This window comes from Schistocerca serialis, chromosome 2, assembly GCF_023864345.2.
Source record: "Schistocerca serialis cubense isolate TAMUIC-IGC-003099 chromosome 2, iqSchSeri2.2, whole genome shotgun sequence".
NCBI classification, from domain to species: Eukaryota; Metazoa; Arthropoda; class Insecta; order Orthoptera; family Acrididae; genus Schistocerca; species Schistocerca serialis.
In genome coordinates, this window is record NC_064639.1 from 787,507,575 (window position 1) to 787,525,733 (window position 18,159).

At 38.6% G+C, this 18,159-nt stretch overlaps 1 protein-coding gene across 4 annotated transcripts in view; it reads right to left on the bottom strand.

Annotated features, from left to right (window-relative positions):
• The window catches only part of LOC126458009 (dual specificity mitogen-activated protein kinase kinase 4-like), a 128,953-nt gene that overhangs the window by 77,233 nt on the left and 33,561 nt on the right, over positions 1-18,159 (bottom strand). For 2 of the 4 annotated variants that reach the window (XM_050094786.1, XM_050094785.1), the window contains 2 exons: positions 10,009-10,090; positions 760-891 (listed from right to left, as the gene is read on the bottom strand). In XM_050094786.1, the coding sequence (XP_049950743.1) occupies positions 760-891; positions 10,009-10,090 (214 nt within the window). The remainder of the gene's footprint in view (positions 1-759; positions 892-10,008; positions 10,091-18,159) is intronic. The other 2 variants (XM_050094788.1, XM_050094787.1) reach the window with 1 other exon arrangement.

The following is an 18,159-nucleotide window of genomic DNA, read 5'->3' on the forward strand; positions in this document are numbered from 1 at the left end:
ACATAAGCACGCCAGCAGCAAATTGTATTAAGCGAAGAGCCAGTCTGGCCCTGGTCAGGGCCAGACTGGCTGCTGACATAAATACCACGGACACAGCGCAGACAGATCATTCCATCAGCACCACCTGATGATGGCAGAACAGTTATTCGCCGAAATATCGTGGAACTTTGACGATCGGATCCGGCTGGACACCCGAGAACCTTGGATACAGCTTTTCAATAGTTACAGTTATAACAGAAAATTGACTGTAACGATACAAAATTGCCCCAACATATTTAGTTGCCAGAACAGATTTTTTCAGCTAATAATAAACTTGGGGTAAGAGAATAATTCTCCAAACTAGTATGGTAATTTCATTGGTTGAAATGGAGCAAACATACATTCCTACAGTCACAGTGATAAATGTTTACTTTTTTTTATTTTACTTTTGACCCAACTTAAAATGATGAAGAAACAGATTAAAATTTAAATCATCAATATGGGCCAAAGAATATGTTCTAGCATATTCTAAGGTAATAAATAACATGAAATATTTGGAGAAATTGGGAACTACAATCAGCACTCTCTGCACTTCTACATCTGAAGTCACTATGCAACTTACACATCTCATAGTGAACTAGTCAAGAAATCTAAACCTGTTACAAAACATGAATTTAATTACAACAGGCTTATTTAATGTTACTGCTGGTTAAACACACACACACACACACACACACACACACACTGCTGGTTGCACACTGTTGACAGAATGGGGCTCACCGTGACTTGTCGGGCATCAGGTCTTGGGTGAAGGGTAGTCGAGAGCGAGAAAATCCTGTTCGTGAGCGAACAGGACTTGAGTTGAGCCTCTCATCAACTGTAGAATTTGAACCAGATTGAGATGTTCGACACCTAAACACAATCGCAATTATTTTTATCTCATAATGAACTTCATTTTCTCTCTTTTTAATCAACATATAATTCAACTGGCACTATACAGTAGCAAAATGTTGAGAGTTGTGCAATAGAATTTTTTTACAAATTAGCTGTGTATACAGAAAAACCACCCACCTCTACCAATAACGGTTAACAGAATTAGTAATATTCACCAGTACCACGAGTAGTGAGCTCGGTAATGGGAAACTGCGTATTAAAATACAATGCACATGCTGAACCATACACAACTACACAGCTGACAGACCCGCCACATTAAGCGATGATTGCAACCTACACAGGGCATGCAAGACAATCATAGCACAGTGTAAATCTGCACCTGCAAGAAAGGCTACCTGTTATTTCAATCTGTAATACCAGCACACATGCTTCATACAACTCATACAGCACTTGTATTCACTAGAAAAAAGAAATCTGTTGGAGACAGAGATATCAATCATAACAGTCATCTTTTTAAATATTTTAATCAATGTGCAGTTTTATCAGGTAACACTCAGCTCTACATCTGACAAATGAGATGAATATGAAAACAGCGATCAGCTTTGAAAAACATTGTGGCAAGGCTTGTTACAAAAATTACAAACATGATAAACAAATACTGTGATGCTTTTCTTCACTTATTTGCTGTTTTAGCATTACAAACCAAATCGATCAGTTCCTACAACATACAAAATTAGTAAGTGCTCCTTAGAAATTAAAAATTGAATGGTGTCACAAATACATGAAACAGCTGCACATGTGAAACATGATAGGAAACAGACAAAAATGTGAAGTTTGCTACTCAAGCTTGTCAAACTTAAGATTCAAAAGCTTGCCCAATGTTTATGACTACCCCCCCCCCCCCCCCACCCCCCAATTATTTAACTGTTTCTTCTGAATATGTTACAATTTCCAAGGTGGTGGTATACTGACATGAGAAATGAGAATGCGAAAATATTTCTCCATCTCTTGTTTCAGAATACACCATCTGTCTGCTACTCTCTCACTGGCTGCTTGGAATCAACAGCACCCTTTATACCTCATGGTGAGTGCTGACAACACTGCTGCGTGAAACATGTAAGCTCGCCACACGCCACTGGCTCTGAAGGTTTTTTTTTTTTTTTTCTCCTGCTCTGGCTACTATTAGCCTGTAAGAATTATGTTGGTAACTGTAAATTATTTTATACTGACAAATATTATCACTTTTTCATGGATGTGCTGCAAAAATATTCATGCATGTAACACAAAAACATTATAACACAAATGATACAAAGAAAGCATGATTTACACAAATTAATAACAGCACAGCACAGTACTTATTAATATGACACACCAAATTTCTGAAAGCACACTGTTTGCATTGGTAATAATATGCACTGACAAAGTCGAGAGATTTAGAATTTTAAGCAAGTTTGGTAACATATCTAACGTATCAACTAGAGTGAAACAAAGAATAAGAGATTAGTGGAAACATATATACTGAGGATAATAGTTCAGAAACTTGTCTATAAGGACTTGTGAGCTAGAGACTGGTACTAGGTATTAGAATATTTATACTTAAAAGTAAGTAACCTTATTTGCTTAGAGTTATTAGAAATAAAAACACAAATAATAACAGAATTAACATAATACAATCACAATAACAATTTCAATAATACAGAAATGGAAATACTTAGACCAGTGAGAAGTAAAAAGAGAGTATGTAGGAATAGAAAATGAGAAGTAACATTAATACAGAGTTTCAACAAAAGCAAATCAAATTTGCTGCATAAAAAATTTACTTTTGAGCTTTTGAAGTGATCCTAAATAAAAATCATTAAAGGCCAACAAAGAATTTTCCAAGAAAGATATAACTTGGAACAGACACCAGAGAAATGGAAACATACATTCACAACACGAAAAGGTGACAAACAAGATGCTTATTACTACAGAGAACTATCACTTCTACCTTAATTAAAAATATTTTCAAATATTCTAATTAACAAAACAGAAAAGAAATCACATAGACAAGCAAACAGATATTAAGGCGAACTTAAAGATAGATTCATTTCAAAAGCAATATTCAATATGAAATATGTTATCCATCACCACCTATAAGCCCAAACACACAACTGCATATGTCTATGTTCATAAAATTAAACAAAGAAATGCAAGTATATCATACAATATCTTTCTAACAATTCCTTCACTTTGTTAATGTTGTTGTTGTTGTGGTCTTCAGTCCTGAGACTGGTTTGATGCAGCTCTCCATGCTACTCTATCCTGTGCAAGCTTTTTCATCTCCCAGTACCTACTGCAACCTACATCCTTCTGAATCTGCTTAGTGTATTCATCTCTTGGTCTCCCTCTACGATTTTTACCCTCCACGCTGCCCTCCAATACTAAATTGGTGATCCCTTGATGCCTCAGAACATGTCCTACCAACCGATCCCTTCTTCTGGTCAAGTTGTGCCACAAACTTCTCTTCTCCCCAATCCTATTCAATACTTCCTCATTAGTTATGTGATCTACCCATCTAATCTTCAGCATTCTTCTGTAGCACCACATTTCGAAAGCTTCTATTCTCTTCTTGTCCAAACTATTTATCGTCCATGTTTCACTTCCATACATGGCTACACTCCATACGAATACTTTCAGAAATGACTTCCTGACACTTAAATCTATACTGGATGTTAACAAATTTCTCTTCTTCAGAAACGCTTTCCTTGCCATTGCCAGCCTACATTTTATATCCTCTCTACTTCGACCATCATCAGTTATTTTGCTCCCCAAATAGCAAAACTCCTTTACTACTTTAAGTGCCTCATTTCCTAATCTAATTCCCTCAGCATCACCCGACTTAATTAGACTACATTCCATTATCCTTGTTTTGCTTTTGTTGATGTTCATCTTATATCCTCCTTTCAAGACACTGTCCATTCCATTCAACTGCTCTTCCAAGTCCTTTGCTGTCTCCGACAGAATTACAATGTCATCGGCGAACCTCAAAGTTTTTATTTCTTCTCCATGAATTTTAATACCTACTCCGAATTTTTCTTTTGTTTCCTTTACTGCTTGCTCAATATACAGATTGAATAACATCGGGGAGAGGCTACAACCCTGTCTTACTCCCTTCCCAACCACAGCCTCCCTTTGTTAATGAATATGTGTAATTTCTTCCAAATCCCTGAAGGTTCTTCACAACATGGTGAATGAATGAGTGAATGAATTAATCACAAAACTAAGCCATAAAACAGAGAAATAAGCTATGGCGTAAGAAAAGGTTATTTTGTTTCATCTTCAACTAGATTTCAAGGTTAGTGCTCTATGTTAAAAGATGATAGCAGTATCTTCTTAAATAGTGTACATGTGACTTTTTTAGCTGTGGTAATTTCATGTATTTTTACTGTGTACTAATGAAATGAAAATAATAGTATAATGGCTCCAGCACTAATGACGATGCTGAAAATAAAGCTCGAATTATTCTGGATAATACTGGGAAAAAGTTTGCCAGCCACAATTCCATTCCCTCAAGTTTTTGTTCCTTGTCTGACTGTATGCAGCGAATGAACACATTTCAGTAAATAAGTTCTTTAAGGTCTGATGTAAACCATAATAGCACCTACAAACTGTAAGACTGTTCCACGTCTACAAAATCTGTCTGTCTGCTGGAACCAGTCAATCACCTGTGACCACTGTTCACTTATCGCACAACCAACTTCGGCACTGTCATTCAGTATGTTCCTCTTAGTACAGAACTTGGATTAAGAGAAGTACAAATCCCTTCAAGCTATCCAGATTTCATCTGCCAGTATTTACTGAATGACTTCAAGAAAATTAAAAGCTAGTTTTTCAAGTGGGCCACAGCCAATATCCTGGATAATACTTGTCAAATACTAACTTGTGATGCCTCTTTAACAATTTCATCATCAAGGGGATTTTAAAAAGTAACTTTCTGTACCTTCTTTTTCTGTTTGTACATGCACACTTGCTGAAAGCTTCTGTAGTCTGACCCAGTGTCCTATGATCATGTATAGCCATAGGGTAAAAGGAAAGAGTTTCTTATTAAATATTATTGTCATGTTCTACCAGACTCTGACATTAAATTCAGTTAATGCCACTATTGTTTACTTATATCTGCTAATGAGGATAGTCCTTTCATCTTGCACTTCACCAAACAGATTTCAAATGGCCATGAAAGAGACCACACCAGCATCAGCATGACACAAGCTATTTCACAATATGCACATGGTGGGTCTTTGCACGCAGTATATACATTACTACCTGTTCTGCCAATGATACACTTGGCCTACTTCTAAAATTCTTATAGTCTAGCAACTATCAGCTACTAATTTGTACACTATTTATATTATTTGAGGTAACTTTCTGAAGATATCTTACAAGTGCTAATATACTCAGCAAAATAGACAATACTGTTTTGCATTACATCCTCTTCACTATTTTCAGAGTTCTCACTTCTTTCAGGATCTGTTGTTTTGTTAGAAAAATTGAGAATGAACTTAGAGGGTACACATAGACTGGAGTTATGTTCATGTTTCAATAAACACAGTTTAATATTTCCTAGCTTACCAACACACTGAAATCAAAACCTATAGTTCCACAATCCATCAGCTCACAAACAGTCTCTTCAAGAAACATATGCAACAGATGGAATATGTTGGTTTTTTTTTTCAGCTGTGTAGTTGACCGGCCTATGAATGTACCAAACATTCACCTGTTATACAACTTTGTTTTGCAATGTCACTTACCATGTTCCTATTAGTAATGGACTCATAATCAGTGCAACACAGCCCCTCTGCTACACAGAAGTGACTTACCAGAACCTCACATGGATACTAGATTTAATGACTCAATTCTGCTTCAGCTACTGGTCACATTACTTGGGGACATGCAGGGCATTTGTACGGTTTGTTCATTAAAACCAACTGAAATCATTATTTCAGTGACTCAGGAACTATGCTGGCGCAGAAAAAGAAGGTGTCAGAAAGAAGGCCGAAATAATGAATTTGGTCTTCCAAAGATCACTTTGCCCCAGAAGATTGTAGTGGCTCTTCCTCCACCACATGAACACCAAAATCACAGATATTGAATATTGAGAAGTGATACTGGAATAGAAAATCAACTAAACCTGCTCAAGAGTGGAAAATTAACTGGACCAGATGAGGCACATGATACAGGTTTACAGAGATTGTACAAAAGAACTTGTTCCCCTTCTAGTTGCAGTTTATCATAGGTCACTGGGGCAATAAGGTATCCATCTGTAGGAAAAAAAGTGGAGGTTATTCTTGTTTTCAAGAAGGGTTGTCCAATAAATACACATATTATAGACCAATATTGCTGATGTCATTCTGTTATAGAATTATCAAACAATGGAAAATACAGGATGGAATATAACAATATTATGAGAAAGAAATTTGCTACTCATCATATAGCAGAGATGTTGAGTCACAGTTAGGCACAACAAAAGATGCAAGACCTGTCCCATACTTCTTCCCACCACCACCTACTCCAGTTCGGTCACTAACATCACCTGTCCCATCAAAGGCAGGGTTACCTGTGAAACCAGTTATGTGGTCTACAAGCTAAGCTGCAACCACTGTGCTACATTCTACGTAGGCATGACAACCAACATGCTGTCTGTCCGCACGAATGGCCACCAACAACCTGTGGCCAAGAAACAAGTGGACCATCCTGTTGCTGAACATGCTGCCAAACTTGATATCCTTCATTTCAATGACTGCTTCACGGCCTGTGCCATATGGATCCTTTTCTAAATTGCGCAGTTGGGAACTTTCCCTGCAATACTTCCTACATTCCCACAACCCTCCTGGCCTCAACCTTCATTAGTCACTGTCCTCACCCATCCAGCCCCTTCCCTGCTCCCATTCGAGCACTACACAGCCATCATTCCACCACCACACCCAGTCTTTTTATTTATTTCTCTTTGCCTGCTACTCCCCCCCCCCCCCCTACCCACCTCTCCCCAGCCTTCCATCTAACCTGCAGCACTTCACTGTCCACCACCCCCACCATACTATCCCTCCCCCTCCCAACCTCAGCCTCCTCCTTACCCCGACCCAGTTGCCACTCCCATCATGCACTGGTGCTGCTGCTCGCAGTGTGTTCTCAATTGCCTGAGATTGCAGTCATGCGGGTGAGTTGCGTTTGTGTGTGCGTGTTTGTGTGTGTGTGTGTGTGTGTGTGTGTGTGTGTGTCTGTTGGCCAAAAGCTTCAGTGTGAGAGTCTTTTTGTCGTGTCTATCTGCGACTCAGCATCTTCACTATACAGTGAGTAGCAACTTTCCTTCTCATAATATTATTATAGAATTATGGAATATTCTTTATGTTCCTGTATTATACTATTTTTGAAGAATAACAATTTGAAAACTCCTCTATAAAAATCAACATGAATTCCTCAAATGATTCAGTTTGCTCTGTTTGTCCAACAGGTCCAAAGTGCTGCAGACAATAGCATCCTGGTTCATGGAATGTTCCTTGATTTCAGAAAGGCATATGATATAGTTATGCTCTATTGTTCAGTGAACAAAATACGAGTACTGAGAGTCAGACATAATATGTGACTGATTCAAGACTTCTTTGCACATAAAACACATGTCATACTTACCAGAACAAAATCTATGATGTAAAGATAATTTCAGGAGTATCCCAAGGGAGTGAGATAGAGCCATCACTCTTTACAATGCACATTAGTGATCTAGTGCATAATGCTTTCACGTCAATGCTATTGCCTGTACAAAGGTTGTTATGCCTGAAGACTGCAGTGAAATGCAGGGATATGGTATATGTAATTGCTGCACTAGTCACTTGTGCAATGTATCTTTCACATACTTCTCAGCTAGATCAAAACATTCTTTACTGAAACTAGTGGGAGTGTGAGTGTGAGTGTGAGAAATAATACAGACAATTATTGACCAATTTCTTTATTTCCAGTATTTTGAAGGTTTCTGAGAAGAATACCCAAAAATTGTTGTCAGACCAGTAGTCTCACTTCAGGAACTGTTTATCAACAGAGTAAGACATCTGAATGAGTTTTTGAGCAGTTGATAAGAAAATAAACACTGAAATTGCCACTAAGGTTCTGGATGAGGCCCTTCCTCAGAGCTAGCGCTCTCTACCTTCCTGTCCATTTTCCCCCCTACCTCCCCCTTTCCCTCTTTCCAGCTCTCTTTTATGCTCTACTCTCTTTACTCCTCTCATATTGTTGTTCAGAAACCAAGTCATCTGTCAAAAGACCTCTCTCTTCCCCATTCTCCCCTCCTTGCACCCTTTCCTATGCCTCCTTCAGTCTAGGTAATTGCTACAAATAATCAGTAATAATTAGTCTCACCATGGCCACCAGTGTGTGCATTTGAGTGTTTGTGTGGGAATGAGTGTACTTATACTAGAAAAAGTGCAAAAGCCCAAAAGCACAGTGCTTCTTGATACATGTTTCTATGCGCCACACCTTAGTCCACTATGGGTGAGTGCATTCCCCTTGTTTTACATACTATAGATATCACATTTTTAAATTTTCATTCAATTTATTTCTTTGATTCCAATACTGGACTTGAACTTCACAGTGGGAATTCACATTTATCCTCATCAGGACTCAAACACGGCAATATCAGCTGTGAAGTATTATAATACCCAAAAATACCAGCACTGGTAGAACAGGAGTATAAAATATTGAAACTTCTAGGAAAACCACTGCTTCATACAGGTCAGCTTTACAACAGTCTGAACTGGCTCAGATGGCCAAATTAGTTAAAGCAACTGGTTATGTGAGCAGTATATTTGGGTTCAAATCTCCGTTTGACAAAAACTTTCAACTGTCACAACAGATTCATCACTCAGCACTTGTGAGTGACCACCAGAGAATGGTATTGAAAATCAAAGAAATGACAAAAGATCTACTACAAGATTGCAGTTCTGCACAATACTAATTTGCTTGTAATCAAATGTGTAACTATCAAAGATACAAGCAACCATGTTAGTCATAATGACCACGCACTTTTTATGGGAAGCTGATAATACACCCCACACGAAATAATTTAATAGATGTCGATTTACTTCTCAATATGTATGTCACTTAACGCTTGTGAGAGATACAAGTTCAATCCTGCATAATTTATCTAAGACTTTTGTTGTATTTTCCTTTACTGTGGGAGAGGCTTTGTGATAATTTTATTAACACAGCACAGAAGGAGACATTCTCTTATCGGACTATGAACACAGACATCTATCTGATTATAATGAAATAAATTATTATAGCTAAGAAATCAACTGGCTGCAGTCCCAAGATAAAGAACCATGAAACTACACAGGAACCACAAATAAAATACTATTTAAATTTATTATTCAGAATGGAAATTTGCAGGCAGTGTGCTTTTCTGTGAGACAGTTATTACAAACATCCACCCAGAATGATTCATTACATTTAAAATATTTCATAAAATAGGCTGGAAAAACACTACTTCCCTTGTGAAACGTTCAATGTGCTGTTGCTGACAAACAGAAACAAAAATTTTAGGACATAATACTCTGTGATGGTGTTGTATGCTTCATACTACAAAATGCAGCCCAAAATGAATGCAATACATTTTATCTTTAAACAAAAAAAGAAACCAAAATCTACCAACTAGACTGCAGCAGACTAATAGACTTATAAAAAGCATCGTCAGATACAGCCTGCAGCTGGATTTGAAAGTGAAGGAAGCAGAAACAACCACTAACATTACAGATGATCTGAATGGATGCTTTTCCCGTATATGTTTTCAGTGCATAGCTTCATGTGCCATATGTGAAAGAGGTAATAGGTAGCTTGTCCCCTCTCCTCCCCAAACACATACAATTAGCAGCTTTACAGTAACAGAGAAGTGTCATGTGTTCTCTCACTAATTCTTGTTCCATGAAAAATAAATGATGACTTTGGGTGCTAAGCAATTCGCCTGTCCTTTTTCACCTACTATGCACCACCCACTGGTTTCATCTATATAGTCAGTGGTGGTCTATTCTTCCTTTGCACATATAATGTCCCAGAAATTTTGCTCTCATTATGACTATGATAATAGAGTTTACTCCTGTAGTTTTCACTCACACAAATGGCTGATAACTTGAACCGCTCCCATAACCACCGCCAGATGAGCCAAAACTGAGTTTCAACTGTCTCCTTTTCTCAGCTGTAATGGACAACACAATTGATCAGTGTGAAATACATACTGTACACATAACAAACCCTGATGACACATCAAGAAATTATCAAAATTATAAATTAAATAGTACAATGTACAAGTTCTACAGAAGGATGACAAATTATTTAGAGCTATATCATATTATCACTTAATGAATCAGTATATGTACAATTGTAAAAGGCAGTATATTGTGTACTTAAACACACTACCCCTCAGGAGCAAGTCACAAAATACTTTACTGTATTCAAATGGTAAGCTATTCACATAACAACAATTAAAAGTGACCAGGTAAAGAAATTACAATCAATGTAATATAGAACAAAGTCTAAAACTCAGGTAGCATAATAAATACACAAATAAAATGTGGCAAGAATCCTACATACACCTTGGGTGCGGCCATTCCTTCATCTGATACTCGGATGGGAAAGGACTGGAGAAAACCAAACTACTGAGGCGTTAAACAGGAAAGCAACTCAGGAATACAGGTTTTAGTTTCAATAAGTACTGCTGAACAGATACGATCTTCAACAAGGAGTATCACATGGCATTAAGAGAAAAGATCACATGAAATGATTTCTAAAAACAGAATAAGATAAATTTATTATTTCAGGTGGAGCAAATATCATCAGTGAACACAGACCAAACAATGGATGGATGCTTCCTAAATTACAAAGAAGTGCTCGAAATAGAGATGGACAGAAAAAGAGGGGTTACCATGAGTATACCTAATTTGTCAGGTTCTGAACAACTATCACCTTTAGTCACTGAGCAGCTACATTTCCTTCAAGTATTTTCAATGAATCATACAAAACCTGTTTGTACATATACTATTTACCAGACTAAATGTGCTGAGATTTGCATAATGCCTTTGGACGTTACGCATCTACTGCAATGCTCTACCAACTATCCCCCATCCCTCCCACCACAAACATACACAACCATAGTGTTTACATTTGAATATAAAGATAAAGAATTTGTGGCACATGTATTGTTCTGTCCAAATTAGACAGTTTGTGTCAATAATACTATACTTTTAAATTAATATACACTTAAGTGAGTGCAAAGGTACAAATAATATTGTTATTATACAATTCAGCAGGGTACTAATAAACACAACACTTTGACATTATGTAACATTTTCTCAAAATGCCTGGAGGAAAGGGTAGAGTTATCTTATTTTTCATTATGCAGTTCACCTTCAACAGAAGCGAAAAATATGTCTAGTTCTTCATGCATCTTCATTTGGTCTCTCTTCTCCATGTTGCGCAATATCCTGAGAAATGTCTCTTATCAAACTTGTGGCCTGTTTCTTCTGTATGATTAACAATAGTCAAACATTTGCTGTTATCATATACTCTTCTTTGTGCATTTATAAAATTCTCTTTCAGATTGTCGAGCAACATAACATTCTGGATGTAACTTACCTACTGAACACAGCTTATAAATGATCCTATATATGCCTGATTTTGTGTGCTATTCTTTACATCCTGTTTTATATAAAGTCTAAATCTCTACTATATATTTATTTATTTATTTATGGTGAATACTGTGGAACCTGAAGATGTTGGCAATATTCTGTGATATGCAGATCTGCGTATTACACACAGGCTGCTAGAGTGCCTCGATATCAGTTTTGGTTTGTCGTATAGGTTTTTTACAATTATTTCAGTTAACTATACCCTATGCCTTGTTTCAACTCACAGCTGCTATTATTTTTATTTTTTCCATTTATTGTTTGAGATCCTTACTAGTTACGCAATGTCTTTCCCAGTTGCAACATAAGTACTCTTACAAATTTCACACAACTAAAAGCAGTCTGCTACTACTACTGAATGTATGCATTTACATTACTTGTAATCATAAACCCACATAAATGATCTAACACACACACACACACACACACACACACACACACACACACACACACACAAATTATGTACACCAACATTAAAGACTGTTAGCACCCCATCAATCACAAATGTGACAGGAACTGAAACTGAGGATAGTAAAGCAAAAGCAGAAATTCTTCTACATCTACATATATATTCTGCAAGTCATTGTAAGATGTGTGGCGGGCAGCACCCTCTACCACTACTAGCCATTTCCTTTCCTGTTCCACTCGCAAATAGAGCAAGAGAAAAATGACAGTCTGTATGCCTCAGTAAGAGACAATATGTACATTTGTGGCACTGGAATCATTTTGCAATCAGCTTCAAATGCCATTTCTCTAAATTTTCTCAATAGTGTTCATTGAATATAATGCCGTCTTCCCTCCAGGGATTCCCATTTCAGGTCTCTAAGCATCTCTGTAATCCTTGTGTGTTATTCAAATCTATTGGTAAAAAATCTAGTAGCCACCTCTGCATTGTTTCAATGTCTTCCTTTAATCCGACCTGGTTCGGCCCCAAACACTCGAGTAGTACTCAAGAGTGGGCCATACTTGTGTACTACATGCAGTCTCCTTTACAAATGAATCAAATTTTCCTAAAATTATCCCAATGAAGGGTTCAACAACTCACCTTCCTGACTGCAAGTCTTACATGCTTGTCCCATTTCATATTGCTTTGCAACATTACACCAAGATATTTAATAATGGTGACTTCATCAAGCAGGACACTACTAACGCTGTAATCAAATATTACAGGATTGTTTTTGCCACTCATCTGCATTAAATTATATTTTTCTACATTTAGAGGTAGCTGCCATTCATCATATCAACTAGAAAATTTGTGTAAGTCACTTTCTATCCTCCTTTAGTCACTCAATGATGACTCCTTCCCATACACCACAGCAAACAGCTGTCCATTGCTACTCACTCTGTCCAACACTTCAATTATGTACATAGAGAATAAGAGTAATCCTATCACACTTACCTTGGACACTCTTGACAATACCATTGCCTCTGATGAACTCTCGCTGCGAAGGACAACATACTGGGTTCTGTTATTTAAGAAGTCTTCAAGCCACTAACATATCTGGGAATCAAGACCGCACGCTTGTACCTTCATTAACAGTCTGCAGTGGGGCACTGTGACAAGCACTTTTTGGAAATCTATGAATATGAAATATATGTCTGTTGCCCTTCATCCATGGTTCACCGGATATCAGTGAGAAGCAGGCAAGTTGAGTTTTGCACGAGTGATGCTTTCTGAAACCATGCTGATTTGTGGACAGCAGCTTTTCCATCTCAAGGAAATTTATTATATTCAAACTCAGAATATTTTCAGGAAATCTGCAGCAAACTGATGTTAAGGATATTGGTCTGTAATTTTGCAGATCTGTTCTTTTACCCATCTTATATACAGGAGTCACACACGCCTTTTTTTCCATCGCATGGGGCTTTGTGCTGGGTGAGAGATTTGTGATATATGCAAATTAAGAAGGGGCCAATGTTGTAGAATTCTCTTCGCAAAACCAAGCTGGGATTCCATCCGGACCTGGTGACCTATTTGTTTTCAACACTTTCAGTTGATTCTCTACACAAGGGATGCCTCTTACTATGCCCTCCATACAGGAGTCTGAGCAATGGTCAAACGATGGAATGCTTGAACAATTCTCTTGTGTGAATGATTTCTTAAACATGACATTTAAAACTTCAGGTGTCCTTCTAATATATTCTGTTGCCACAACAGACTGGTCAATGAGTGGCTGGATGGAAGCCTTAGACACACTTAGCGATTTTACATACGGTCAGAATTTTCTCGGGTTCTCAACAAGATCTTTTGCAAAGGTATGACGGTGCTAGTTGCTATATGCTTTGCGCACTGATCTATTTACAGATCCACAAATCTCTACTAACTTTAGTTCATCTTCATTTGCACATTCTCTTTTGAACCGAGAGTGCAACAGCCTTTGTTTCCACAGCAGTTTCCAAATTTTGTTGTTACCTACTCTGCACATACTTCCCCAGAACAGGATTTACAGTCTGTTTAAGCTTCACCCACAATTCCTCTGTGTCCATCATACTGGAACTAAATAATGTTAATTCACTGTCTAAGTATGATGCTAACTACTGCCTATCTGCTCTTTCTACTAGAAATACTCTCCTGTCCTTCTTGATTGACTTATTAACCTTAGTAACTACAGTCGCAATGATGACCTCATTGTCACTAATCCCTGTCTCTATACTTACATCATTGATAAGGTGAGGCCTGTCTGTAGCTACCAAGTCTAAAATATTTCCACTGTGTGTGGAGTCTCAAACTAGCTGCTCAAAGACAGCTTTTGGAAAATGTGTTCACAAATACTTCACAAGACTGCCTCTGTGTACCCCCTGCAATGAATACATTGATGTCCCAGTCTATACACAGTAGGTTAAAGTCATCTCCAACTAATATTGCATGATCTGGTTATTTCTGAGCTACTGACTGTAGACTATGGTTGAATGACTCTACAAGTGTCACAGTGGAATCAGGTTGCTGGTAAAAACATCCAACAACTGCCTTGATTTCACCTGGATCTGTTATATGTGACCATACAACTTTACTGTCACACTCAAATTCAACCTCAGTAGAGACAATATTCTTGCCGATTGCAATGAACACTCCTCCTCCTCCTACGGCATCAAATCTGTCTCCAATCTACATTATAGGAATTGCTAAATATCTCAGAGCTTCCTACTTTGGATTTCAGCCAGCTCTTAGTCCTGAGAATAATCGGAGTGTGAGAAATTTCCTGAAGGGAGTACATCTCTGCAAATCACATTTAAGTGCCTGGCAGAGGGTTCATCGAACCACCCTCACAATTCCCTATTATTCCAATCTCGTATAGCGCGCAGAAAGAATGAACACCTATATCTTTCCATATGAGCTCTGATTTCCCTTACTTTATCGTGGTGATCGTTCCACCCTATGTAGGTCGGTGTCAACAAAATATTTGCACATTCGTAGGAGAAAGTTGGTGATTGGAATTTCGTGAGAAGATTCCGTCGCAACGAAAAACGCCTTTCTTTTAGTGATTTCCAGCCCAAATCCTGTATCATTTCTGTGACACGCACTCTCCCATATTTCGCGATAATACAAAACATGCTGCCTTTCTTTGAACTTTTTCGATGTACTCTGTCAGTCCTACCTGGTAAGTATCCCACACCGCACAGCAATATTCTAAAAGAGGAGGAACAAGCGTCGTGTAGGCAGTCTCCTTCGTAGGTCTGTTGCATTTTCTAAGTGTCCTGCCAATAAAACGCAGCCTTTGGTTAGCCTTCCCCACAACATTTTCTGTGTGTTCTTTCCAATTTAAGTTGTTTGTAATTGTAATACCTAGGTATTTAGTTGAATTTACGGCTTTTAGATTAGACTGGTTTATCGTGTAACTGAAGTTTAACGAGTTCCTTTTAGTACTCATGTGGATGACCTCACACTTTTCGTTATTTAGGGTCAACTGCCACTTTTCGCACCATTCAGATACTTTTTCTAAATCGTTTTGCAGTTTGTTTTGATCTTCTGATGACTTTATTAGTCAATAAACGAAAGCGTCATATGCAAACAACCGAAGACGGCTGCTCAGATTCCCTCCCAAATCGTTTATATAGATAAGGAACAGCAAAGGGCCTATAACACTACCTTGGGGAATGCCTCAAATCACTTGTTTTACTCGATGACTTTCCGTCAATTACTATGAACTGTGATCTCTCTGACAGGAAATCGCAAATCCAGTCACATAACTGAGACGATATTCCATAAGCACGCAATTTTACTATGAGCCGCTTGTGTGGTACAGTGTCAAAAGCCTTCCGGAAATCCCGGAATACAGAATCGATCTGAAATCCCTTGTCAATAGCACTCAGCACTTCATGTGAATAAAGAGCTATTTGTGTTTCACAGGAACAATGTTTTCTAAATCCACGTTGACTGTGTGTCAATAGACTGTTTCCTTCGAGGTAATTCATAATGTTCGAACACAATTTATGTTCTAAAATCTTGCTGCATATCAACGTTAACGATATGGGAAATAAGGTAAATTTGTTATGAATACTTCAACAATTTACTGATAAAATTTTGACAGTCAAAGTTTCTGTTCCTTTGTAAAGGAAAACCCAGGAGTACAACCATAGTTTAATTCTTGTACCACCATAAAGATGAGAGAAATAGATGTTAGTGTCAGTGGCATAGAGAAGCAGCTGAAATTCCTAAAACTGTACAAAGCTCCAGGGCCCGGTGAAATTCCTAAGGACTCTATCTTGAATTTTCAGCCAGGTTAGGCCCCTTTTAACAATAATTTATCATTGATCTCTCAAAAAGACATGCCCAATAGATGGAAGAAAGCACAGGTCACACCTATCAACAAGAAGCATAGCAGAAGTGACCAACAAAATTACCATGTGATATCCTTGACATCCATTTGTTGCAGAATCTTAGAACATATCCCGAACTCAAACTAATTAAATATCTCTAACAGAATGACCTCCTCCATGCCAACAAGCATGGATTCTGAAAACATCAAACATGTGAAATTCATCTTGAGGTGTTGGGTATTCTGTCGGATATCAGCATCATCCTTGCACGAAATATTTTGACAACTCTGACTCATTATCTTCATCAGACGGCTGGTCACGTGGAATGGTTCCAGTATTTATATCCATGCATTTACCCCTCCCGCATCAGTTCCAGGTGTTCAGTCTGCAGTGCATTTCCACTAGCAGTGTCCTTAGGTGTTCTCTCTTCAGTCCATGGTGGTTGTCTGTGAACTGGCATACCATTTTCAGTCTGTTGCGGTTCCAGGTGTTCTCTCTGCAGTCCACTCCCACTAGAAACGTTCTTAAGCATTCCCTCTTCTGTCCTGTGCACCAGGCCAAGTGCCGGTGTTATGTCTTCAATTCCTTGCAATTGTCTGCTCGCTGGCATACTGTTTTCGGTCCAGTGCAGTTCTAGGTGTTCTCTCTTCAGGCTACTCCCGCTAGAAATGCTCTGCAATGCTGCATCTTTGGTAAGGTGATCCTGGTGCTCTGTCTGGAGTTCGTTTCTGGCATCCACATTCTCAGTTCTTCTTTTTCTGGAGTTCTGCTGCTGCCCCCATTGTGTTTCCAGCAACTCCAGTGCAGAACTCACGGCCCTGCTGAGTTGGTAGCCAGTTTTCCATCACCTTTATCTCCGTAGACTCGCCCAGTATCTGGGGGTCTGTGTCAGAACCCTCATTTCATAAGAGTTCAGGAAATGATTGAGTTCCTGACAATATTTGGTAATGACCGATATAGTTCTCTGTCTTAGCTGGATATGCCTCTGATGTTCTTTGCATATGATGTCCAATGTCCTAGTTGTTTGGCCAGTGTATGGCATGTCACACTGGCAAGGTTTATTACAAATTTCTGGTTTTCGCAGTCCCCGGTCATATTTCATATTTCACAGTAGCCCTCTTATTGTGGTAGGAGGACAGAACACACATTTCACGTTGTGTTTCCTCAGAATCAGGCCGATTTTGGCAGAAAAACTGATTCTGCATAGGGCACGTATGCAAGAGTCTTTGCCTCATCTTGCTCTTCCTCTAGGTCATGTGTTGGAGTGGCTGAAGGGCCTTCTGAGTCTGTTTGGCTGTGTATCCATTCTTGTATAACACTGATCATAGATACTCTATTTCTGCCACCAGACTATCCGGATCTGACACGCTGCATGCCTGGTGGACCAATGTCTTCTTGATGATTGCGTTGAAGTTGTAGTCATAAGTCAATGCCCAGTAGCTCATTATTCCAACGTCAAGTTGGTCTCGTGCAGCTGCATCCATTCTTGTACAACAGAAAATGGTCGGTGAGTTCATTTCCTGGAATCCCTATGTGAACCAGTGTTCAGAGGAAGGTCACTGACTTTCCAGAGCTGTAGAGCTCAACCAGTAGGTTCTGGATGTTCGTGTCCAAAACATTTTTCTGGGATAGCACAGCAATATGCCTTTTAAGCAACTTGTGGAACCGCAACAGATCAGAAAGTTCATTGTGGCCATGGATTTGCCATACCTCAATGCCTGAGATACAGAAACCAACTCTGCAGTGTATGCACTGCAGGCACTTGACAGAGTGCTTCTCGTGTCCCCTTGCATGTGGGGAAGCATAACCAACCCTGTCACTGACT